The sequence below is a fragment of the Nicotiana tabacum genome, chromosome 19, assembly GCF_000715075.1.
Source record: "Nicotiana tabacum cultivar K326 chromosome 19, ASM71507v2, whole genome shotgun sequence".
NCBI lineage: Eukaryota > Viridiplantae > Streptophyta > Magnoliopsida > Solanales > Solanaceae > Nicotiana > Nicotiana tabacum.
Window position 1 is genome coordinate 37,653,969 of NC_134098.1, and position 10,363 is coordinate 37,664,331.

The following is a 10,363-nucleotide window of genomic DNA, read 5'->3' on the forward strand; positions in this document are numbered from 1 at the left end:
GAATCTCGAACTTGGTACCTTGTCCTCGTACCTTGGTCTGATCCGCTACGGGGCCGACCTTCGATGCAGCTCCCTGGTCCCGGTCAAACAGAAAAATTGGGTGGGCTCGATTTTAACAGTATATATCTCTATTTTGAAGTGAGTTTCAAAATCACGCCGATGCCCCAATTTTACGCTATATTAACGCTGGCATATTATATATATATATATATAGGTTAAAGAAAAAAATTTAGAGGTCATACTATATTCATATAAATTTCCCCCTTTATGTGTGGTCATTGATCTACTTCAGTTTGTAGCATATCCACCAGAAATATGATTGCGTCATAAGAATCTTCAAACCAGATAGACAATGTCACACATAATCCCCAAACATTCTATAATGGCAGAACATTGTACTTGCTAGCAGCTAATTCGGAGTATTTAGGTTACAATGTTTCTTTTTTATAGAACCAAATTTGCACAATTTTTTTTATAGATATTCACGGGCTCGATTGAACCAAATTTGCGTGGAACAAATCCAATAAATAAAATCTCTCAAATTCTCAATTCAACATAATTTTATCACATTCGATTTATCATCTATTTTGTTTAAGAAAAACAGATTTTCTGCCCAACCCATGGCCTCTATTTCCTCCTTTCATGGAGAACTGTCAGTCGTCGTCATCAATGGTACTCTGAAATGACGGAAAGCTCCCTCCAACATAGTCCAGATCAGGGGCAGTTAACGTCAAATTAGAAATTTAGGAAAAGTATCTAAGAATAAAATATTACAATTACAATAATAATATAATAAGGTTGACAGTATCATCATAGAAGCAAAAGCGAGAAGTCCGTTTTCTTCTTTCCTGAGCCAATCGTTATTCAACTATTTTATGCCAAACAGGAATTAGGGTTTATTTCAGTTCAAGAACGAGCGTATCAGAAACAAATTATTTATTCGAAGACGAAGCCTTGTGGTCAATTGCTAAAACCCTAATTCCTGAGTTGAATTGCTTGCTTCTGGAGCATATTTGATTGGAATTTGTGCATCGCGAAGCTCACATTTACCTCTTGGATCTCTCTGTTTCATCGAGTAAGCTCCTTTTTCCTAGTTGGAAATTTTGCTCGTATTATGTGTTCCAATGGTTATATTGATGTTTAAATTCTGAGATCAAGATGTTTCCTTGGTGAGAGAAATATGTTAAATGACTAGAGATTTGGAACGTCCACGTTCTATTTTGTTTTAAAATTATTGAACTTTTGGTGTGTATCCAAATTTTTTAGTACTGCGTATATTCTGTATGTTAAATTTGGGAACTTTGGTAGCGGAGGTGGTGAATGAATTTGAGGGAGGGCAGGAATTATCTACTTTGGTTGGTGTTCGGAGTTCAACTCTCCGCTTATCCTTTAATTAACCTTATTCCTTTTAGTAGTCTTATTGTTCTGGTAAGTTGCGCGAGTACTGTGATGGCTATTGGTCAAAACTTAAATTGCTTGATCCTGTAATATTTGTGAAGTAATAGTCTGTAAATGTTGACTTAGGCTGATAATCTGCTATTTCTTGGGAGACATCTCTGATGCACAATGAATTTCTACAAATATAGCAATGAGGTTTTAGCTAATTGAAGTTTGTAAGTATGAGATTTTGCTGAATGAGGAATGTGACAATTGCTGTTAGCTGTTGAAAAGGAATACGGAATGAAGAGAGAATGATTGAAAAATCAATTTCTTTGAGTGATGTTCACCAAGAGTTTGCACATCTGCTTTTTGTTAGTGAGATATTTGCAGTGCAGAAAATCTCTATCAGGAGTTGTTTAGTGGGGTATCAGTTTTTGCATGTTTTGATGACAGGCATATTTCAAGCTTAGAATAAAATGTTGTATCATGTACTTCCACTGCTTAGATGATGTGGTATTTAATTATTAAAAGGAAAAGAAATTATCAATCTTTTGCAATTGGGAACTATGTCATTGTTAATTTTGTATAAAATTTTGATGTCTTGATCGTTTGCAATTCCTGTCCTTGTGATTGTCTCCAAAAAACAAGTAGCTTTCTCTCTTATTCCTCTCTCTCTTTTATGGGGGGAACTTTTCCTGGTTTCCCCATTAACAATCTGATTGGACATCCAGTACCACTTCCTTTTTTCATCTTTCTCTTCTGCCTTACCATTGTAGATGTGGACATCATTGCTTAGGTACAACGTGCCTCCTTACTTATCTAAAAAAGAAAGAACCTGCTACATCTTGTGAAAAGCATAGTGCCGAATATTGATTATTTTTTGCCTACTTCATCTCTTAGTAGATTTTGGTTTCTTAGTTTCATTTTATTCCACTTTCTTTTTCGAAGTATCGGTGGATGTCCTCTGTAAGACTTCCCAACCCCCTGGAAGGTGGAGCTTTAGAAACTGAAAGAATGTATCTCTGCGTGAACCCACATTCTGAATTCTCTATTTAGCTTCACCAAAGAAGGTTGTAATTTTGTTCTGGATTTAGCTTTGTTTTGTCGCATTCTTTTTCCCCACACTTCATATTTTGGTTATGTTAGACCAGTAGAGCTTATGCAAAATGAGAGCATCGGGTTGCTTTTCTTTGGACAAGATACCAAAAAGGTTGATGAACCCTTTTAATACCTCCTTGTTCTGTATGGTGGTCCCAACATTACTGTTATATCTTTTAATTTCTGCTTATTCAATCCATTTTGTTTTAATTCCAGTGCTGTACTCTTGATGTTCCCAGAAAAGATAGTTTTGAACTTTTACTAACCTATCAACACTTTTCAGGAGATAATGCTGTACCCACGTACTTGTTGCTAATTGATGGATCCTGATAGCAAGAGTTTTGGAAGAGGTAAGACCCTTACAGCATTTTGTTCCCTTTGAAACAGAATTGTAACATAAAGTCTTTTTGCATGTTGCCCTGCATTGACTACTGCAGATATTTGATATTGTGAGGGTCTTTATTTGCATAGCTAGGTTCTGATTTACAGTAAAATGCTTCATTTGGTCAGTATCTTGCTCAAATCTGCAGCTGGCTGATTTATCTGCTTTTGCAATCCTCGTTGTGTGGGCCAGTTATCTCTTTCCGGATGTAGAAATGATCTTTTACTGCTTTCTCATTTTTGTGTGGTTCTTCTGCAGCACAAGGACACATCTGTCTTTGTTCATTTGGGAGAAAGATAAAGGACTAGTAATGCTAATGTTATCCTTGGGGCTTTACATGTGGCGTAATTGTTTATCATAGAATAAGATTTTGTAGAAGTTTATATCACAGAGCAATGTATTCTCAAGCATTTTCCTTCATCATCTGGATGGTGTTAGCTGTCAGATTAAAATTCTTTAAGTTCGGGATCATTGTGACTATTATAAGCCAAAGTTGATTAAATTTTAGCAAAGGTAGTTGATATTTTAGTCACATGTGAGGTGCTGGAAAGATACTGGACTGCTAAAGAGTATCGGGTTTCTCAAAGGGCTTAGATTTATCTATTGATATTCTGATGATGAATTAAAATTCAGGTTCTAATGTGGTTCTCTTTAAAATGCCTATTGTTTTTAATCAAGAATTAGTTTATAACTGTTTTTGATTTGGTCAAAATGCACCACCAGGGCCCAGAGAACTTGCAGGTGCTGTGGATCTTATCAGTCACTTCAAATTGTTGCCTCATCACGAGTTCTTCTGCAAGAGGTCACTTCCGTTGTCTATTTCAGATACTCACTATCTTCACAATGTGGTGGGAGACACAGAAATTAGGAAAGGGGAAGGGATGCAGTTGGATCAGCTTATACAGGAAACTTCCTTGTCAAGAGAGACGAGTTCCCGCATCCAGCCATTTGACCTAGATGTTCTTGGAGAAGCTTTTCAACTACGTGAAGCGGCTCCAGTTGTTCTGCCTCCTGTAAGAAATTTACTGAGTGAAGCTTGAGCGACAATATTTCGTTTGTGTCAGCGTCTTTTAAGTAATGTTTTAACTTTTTTTTTCATAGTCTGAGAAAGGCGTCCCAACTGTAGCTGGAAAATCTAAAAGTGAGTCGAAAGACAAGGATAAGAAGCATAAAAAGCACAAAGATAAGGACAAGGAGAAGGACAAAGAGCATAAGAAACACAAACATCGGCATAAAGATCGAAGCAAAGACAAGGATAAAGAGAAAAAGAGAGATAAAAGTGGTCATCATGATTCTGGTGCTGATCATTCGAAGAAACATCATGAGAAGGTCTGCTACTAGCAAAACCTTGCGATATTTTTTTCCCTCCCCTTTGATTCCCCTTTGGCCCCCCTTTGTTGGAGCTATTTCTCCTTTGGTGGCTCGAAACCCACGACCCTGGGGTTGTAGGTGGTGGGTGCTGACCATCTGAGCAACCCCCTCTTGTCAACCTTGAGATATTTGGTGCAATGTGTTGATTCTTACTATACACGTCATATGCTTTTTTAATATGAAATAGTTTAGATGAATGGTTCAAAGAACAGCTCTTTCAAATTAATTTGCTAAATATTTGTCTTTTCTTAATAGCATTGTCTAAAGATGATAAAATTTTACTTTGTCGTTTGTGACATTTGAACTTTGCTGAAAGTTACTCTTGCTTGAATTTCACTGGATCATATGATGCTATTGAGTTCGTTATCCTTTTGTGTTGTCAGTTGCCTTTATAGGATCGCAGGGAGAAAGTCAAGGACATAAAGGTTTATCTTTCTTGAAAAATGAGACCAGGACCCTGTGAAATGAACTGTTGCCCGGCTTTTTGGTTAATGAGGCAAAAAGTTGTGTTTGATGTATGGTTTAGACTGTTTAGTTTATTAAGACACTTTCACATCAGCATAAAACTCTTTCTTGCTGCTGCAGCTTTGATATGACTCAAGCTATCCTCTCTCTCCTAACCTATCGCGGTAACCTGAACTTTGAATCTGTTAACCTCATCGTTTTGTCAACGTACTGAATTAGATGAGAGGTTGACTTTGTAAACTTTTATTTGCGAAACTTGTTTTTTTTCCCTTGCCATTTTATGTTCTTGTTCGGTGATGCTTATCTACCTTCTTCTTGAGCTGCTTGTTGAAAATCACCAATATTTGCACGAGTTTAGAACTTTAGCAAGAAGCAACAGTGGTACTTCACAGAATTGAAAGCTGTTGTATTTATAGCGGCGACTGATTATGATATTTTAATTGATCCCAGAAAAGGAAGCATGATGGAGAGGATCTTAATGACGTTCACAAACACAAGAGAAGCAAGGTAGAACTGAATGATTTTTGCATTCATATGATTTTTGAACAACTTTATTGAAGTGTTTTCCTTGGAGCTCTATTTTTGAGGAAATATTTGTGCGAGAAAAGTGTCTGGGCAGTGATTTGTTTTGGTTGTAATTGTGTGAGTGTAAGCTAGTGTACTCCCTCCGTTTCAATTTATATGAGGTAGTTTCACTCGGTACGGAGCTAATGAAAAAAAAAGGACTTTTGAAACCTGTGGTGTTAAAAGCGTAAGGGGTACAAAACTTTGTGGGGCAATGACGTGTGTGTGGGGCTAAAAAGCTTCTCATTAAGGGTAAAATGGGAAAAATGATAAGTTTAAAGTTGATTTGTTTCCAAATATAGAAATGTGTCATTCTTTTTGGAATTGACTAATAAGGAGAGTGTGTCATATAAACTGAAATGGAGGGAGTATTATTTTATTCAAAATTTTTAAAATTTTCAAAAATTAACCACACTTTTTTGTCGGATTTCTTTCTTTCTTTCTTTTTTTTTTTTTGAAAAACTTGCAAATGATCTTAACCAAACAAGTATCCAGAAAGTCTCAAGTGTTTTGTTCTGATCAAGTTGCATTGGTGGTCTTATACTAGCACCTATAACTAATTCTGCTGTTATCACATGCTGAAATATTGCAGCACAAGAGCTCAAAGATTGATGAGATTGGTGCAATAAAGGTAGCCGGCTGAAATATGGCGTGTGGTTCTATCATTTGTTTAATCCTCCGACTTTGCAGTTGAGAATTTCGAGGGATCCTTTACTTAGTATTGTGAAAAATCTGAGGTACAGAAGTTAGTTTCCTGCTATATCCCATTAATTGAAGAACTTCATTGGCATGCCCTTTTGTTTCAATCTATTTTCTTCACATTAACTGAAGAACTTCATTGGCATGCCCTTTTGTTTCAATCTATTTTCTTCACATGGGCAAGATTGTTCCGTAGAGTTCACAGCTGATCAGATGCCACCACAATTGTTGTGCATATGTGACTTTGCTTTATATAATTAAACTTTGTTTTCCTTTTCCAAAATTACCAACTTAAAAAACAGACTCATTCAACTATCTTTTCAATGTTAAAGAAGCTGCATATGCATCTGAAACAGGTATACTTTGTGTGCTTTAATTAGGTATCTAATTAGTATTTCTCTTCCTTAAAAGCCATAAAAACTATTCCTTGTCTTTTTAACTGGATACATATTTTTTTTAAGTGCCAAGGAGTAGATCGTCTCAACAGATTAAAACGTCAAGAGGTAAAATATGGAAGTGGAAAGAGAAATATCAGGCTAGTTATGGCGCAAACTCAACATGCATATTATCCCAATGTCTGATTCTATACTAAGATGAGTATAGAGTATACAAATTTGACTACCTTGCCCTACATGTACGCTGGAGAATTAAAGGTGAAAGTTGCTGCCAAAGGATAGTTGGAAAAGGACTGAAGTTTCTTATCCATATTGGAGCGCAGTTGAGATCATTTAAACAAGAAAAGCAACACAAGCAATCAATGATGTGCGATCCCTTAGCTTTTGGTTTTCATTATTGTAGAATAATCTCTCATATGTGGATTAAATATATTTAAGATTCTTAGTTATGTCACTGAACTTTGATCCACAGAAGATGTCTTTGACCGTTTAAAATGGAGTATACCACTGACCAAGTATCTCATGGAATAAGGATTTTATCCAACTTAGATTATGAAAGCTTAGGCAGAATGGCTCTGAGAATTGGCAATATGATACTTGTTCCTTTTGGACATATTCGTAGGTGAGAGGGTAAACTGGAGTTTAAAGCCTTAAAACGGAAGCAAAACTCCGTGAAGGAATTGCATGAGCAAATTGTCTAACTTTTTGCTCAAGCACCTTAGGGTGCATGACAACATCATCTTGAACAACAGGCTTGGTAAATCTGTTCACTAATTGGTTGGTAGAGTTATCATTAAAAGAAACCTGATGTAAACCTTGATTTAAAGAAACCTGATGTAAACTGATTCAGCTTTATAACGTAGCTTCTAGTGCCGCACTTGATTGAAGTCCTCTCTGATACGTGCGTTAATCTTCCCTTCTTTTGTTCTCTAGACAATAAAAGAGACAAGAACAATATCAGAAGGAAAAGGAGAAGAAGGAAAATAAGGATATCAGGAAATCCATGTTACCTCATTGAATATTGGAAGTAGGAACTTCACTCCACATTAAACTTGCATTGAATCTCTCAATGTTAAGACCCTGAATATAATTTACCAACAGTTAAGACTGGTGCTGTGTAACCAGTCTGGCAAGTATTTTGCTCCTTTTCAGGATGGTTAATAGTTGGATGGACCATTTCTTAAATAGATGGTTAATGCACTTGTCTATGTTACAATATTCACTTTTTTGGGATAGAAGGAAGAAGGAGTTTGTTAAGATTGCAACAAAAGTGATTGTGGCAGCCTAAAGTGTGAATTGAGTATTCCCAGCTACTACTAACAGGCGTAACCCCCCCCCCCAAAATTATTCTGTATTTATCTTTAGAGGTGTGATAGGGGAAACAAAGATGGAATCGGATGGTAATGTAGTTAGTTTGTTTTCAGTTATTGTAGAAAGGCTAAACAAGAGACAATTAGCTGAATACTTTAGCATGTGATATTGAACTGTAGGATGCACTTAGTTTATTGGATGTCCCTGAAGGGACTCCAACAAAATGCACATATCGGATTAAGAAAAGCAGCTTCCTGTCCAGTTTCTGGAATTTTGTATTTAAGGCACTCTAGGAAGTTTAAACAAGACAATGTTTGGAAATTACTTTGGCATGTGAATATTGAATGGTTGGATTTGATAAAGCAGCTTCATTTTCAGTTTCTGTACCATGCTGAACTTTCACCTTTGAACAGGTATCCGTAGTGAATATCTGTATATCTGATCTTAGTGATGTTAAAGCTTGTTTCTATATGTATGCAACATATACCATTTGATGGTTAATGCATGTTTCACTTCTGAAGTTCAGTCTCTGCACCATTCTTCACCTTTGAACTGGTATCCAAAATGAACATCTGTATATGCGAGCTTACTGGTATTATAGCTTATTACTATTTACAACATATATATACCATTTGATGCTAAATGCGTGTTTCTCTTCCTTTGGAAGCACCCCAGATATAGAGAAATTATCTTTTTGCGTGCAATCGAAATGACTTTGCAGTTGTTATAAGGCTCTAATTTTGTAACCAAGTCTTTTGAACTTTTTAATGCCTGGGGTGTGCATGTGTAATATTTGAATGGTAAGTTTTAGTTTCTCTTTTTGGACAATCTTTTTTGGATGGGTTTATGAGTCTCTAGTTTATTCAGCAAATGTTTGTTGAGTAATTGAAGGGTTTATGTGGGCGCTTCTGTTTGTGAAATCCCAAGAGTTATTCTGCGTGGGACATTAGCACTGTGTGGAAATGTTAGTTCAATGTGTAATGAAATGGGGCATTGGTACTGTGTGGAAATGTGGTATTCATTACAAGCAAGGCAATTGAAGTATTAATAAAAAGTGCCTCTGTATCCTTTTCAGTGGCGTATTCTGTTAGTCTGCCCCCCTTTTGATCGGTGAGCAACACCTTACAAAGGTTTATTTGACATGGTATTTATCCTTTTCGTATCCTTCTTGTTCTTAACCAAGAGCAGAGCAGTGTGGTACCTGTTACGTCACATATTGCATAATACGCCTGTTTATTTTTCCATGCAGAATTGCCTTTGGACTAACTAAAGATTGCCAAGAAGGTGAATTCACCTGTTGAAGTAGATTTTAGTGCATGGTACAACTGTTGAAAATCACCAGAATATGTAATATAAAAAACGGACTTCCTTATAGTTGGTAATGACACTGATAACGTTGATCCCTTCATTCAGCTTTAGTGACTTACTGCATGGTGTGTTGTGGTCATTTGTGTGCTCCCCCTCTTTCAAAGGCTCTAATCTCCAGGCTTAGTGTTTAACCAGCAGCTTTGGGTAATAAGAAGAGAAGGTTTGATGAGTGTTGGTGTGGTCTTTTCTGATTTGTCCTTCCCATTGAGCTTGAAGGTGATCCTTCATCAGCAGTCAAAGGATGTCTATATGTACAATGCTAGGAATTCTGCTCATCATGGCTAGATATTCTTGTATATACTAGGCTAGAAATGAGATCAAATAGTTGTTTGACATGAAATCCTGGTAATATATGTATTCATATTTTGCTAAACTGGCGCTCCTTATGCTAATAGATCCTTTCATTCTTGGACGTAACGAGCCCTGTATTGAAAAACCTGCCATTACCTTCCTTATTGGATGAAAAGGAGCTTTGAATTGTTAGCTTATGTGAGAACCTCCTTATCATCTCACCCACTTTGTCCATGAAAGACGTCTGATCTTCTAACCCTTCCAGTGTGCTGAACTATACTTCAAAAGATTATGACATTTCACATAATCTACTTTGTCTTCCAATTTGCTTTTTTGGGTGGAGAAGAGGGAATGTGCGTCACATTAGTATGCTCTGCGATTATGCGAATCTGTGTCATTGAGTTACCTGATGAGTGATAGTATGGTGTAGTTCCTTTTGATAATGTAAGATGAAGTCAAGATGCTAAGAATGATAACGTTTTTGGTTTGGCATGTGCACCTTATTTAGGAAGCAGTAAGCATCTGATGTTGGACGGGAAGTGATTTATGCGATCCATAAAAAATATTTATGGATGACACGTCCAACAGTACCATTCTAAGTGGTGGCAATTTATCAGCTTTTGTAAATGCATTTACCTTTTAGCCAAGATCCATTATTACCAAAAATACATGAAAGAGGTGTATCTGCAATATCAAATTAAAAAATGTTTCGTTGAGAGTTTATCTCCCAAAAGGATGATATGGTTTAGAGTACAAGAGTCCAAGTATTTATTTTTTCTAGTGAAGTCAGGCATCGATATTTTGCAATACGTTACACTTGATCCATTTTTATTCTTGTTGTTAGCTAACTATCTCTCTTCTTTAGCCAATCTCTGCCCTCCTAGGGTAGGGTTAAGGCTGCCAGACCTCACTTGTGAGATTTTCACTGGGATATTGTTATTGTTGTTGGAGCTAATTGTCTCTGTATTTGATGGAGTTCGAGTGTAAAATGAGTTTGATTCTACATGTCCAAGTTTACTTCTGTAACTTTTGATTATGG

General features: G+C 36.5%; 1 protein-coding gene across 9 annotated transcripts; it reads left to right on the top strand.

The window, feature by feature from the left end:
* The first annotated feature begins 233 nt into the window (after positions 1 to 233).
* On the top strand, positions 234 to 9,519 carry LOC107780609 (mediator of RNA polymerase II transcription subunit 19a). Of its 9 annotated transcripts, none has more exons than XR_012703277.1 (8): positions 234 to 1,075; positions 2,762 to 2,828; positions 3,584 to 3,873; positions 3,962 to 4,189; positions 5,147 to 5,203; positions 5,853 to 5,997; positions 8,741 to 8,809; positions 8,915 to 9,519. XR_012703277.1 is itself a non-coding variant. In XM_075239848.1 (6 exons), the coding sequence occupies exons 2-6, from the start codon at positions 2,798 to 2,800 to the stop codon at positions 5,901 to 5,903; spliced, it is 657 nt and encodes a 218-aa protein (XP_075095949.1). In that variant the 5' UTR covers positions 234 to 1,075; positions 2,762 to 2,797; the 3' UTR covers positions 5,904 to 9,519. The 9 variants fall into 9 exon arrangements, 1 of the variants encoding a protein (XP_075095949.1); XR_012703279.1 differs by having other exon boundaries at positions 8,741 to 8,775; XR_012703273.1 differs by having other exon boundaries at positions 5,853 to 8,809.
* Positions 9,520 to 10,363: the final 844 nt, after the last annotated feature.

Coding starts and splice junctions, on each gene's coding strand:
- LOC107780609 (XM_075239848.1), top strand. CDS start 2,798: ATGGATCCTGATAGCAAGAGTTTTGGAAGAG. Junction 2,829..3,583: donor TAGCAAGAGTTTTGGAAGAG/GTAAGACCCTTA, acceptor ATGCACCACCAG/GGCCCAGAGAACTTGCAGGT. Junction 4,190..5,146: donor CGAAGAAACATCATGAGAAG/GTCTGCTACTAG, acceptor AATTGATCCCAG/AAAAGGAAGCATGATGGAGA.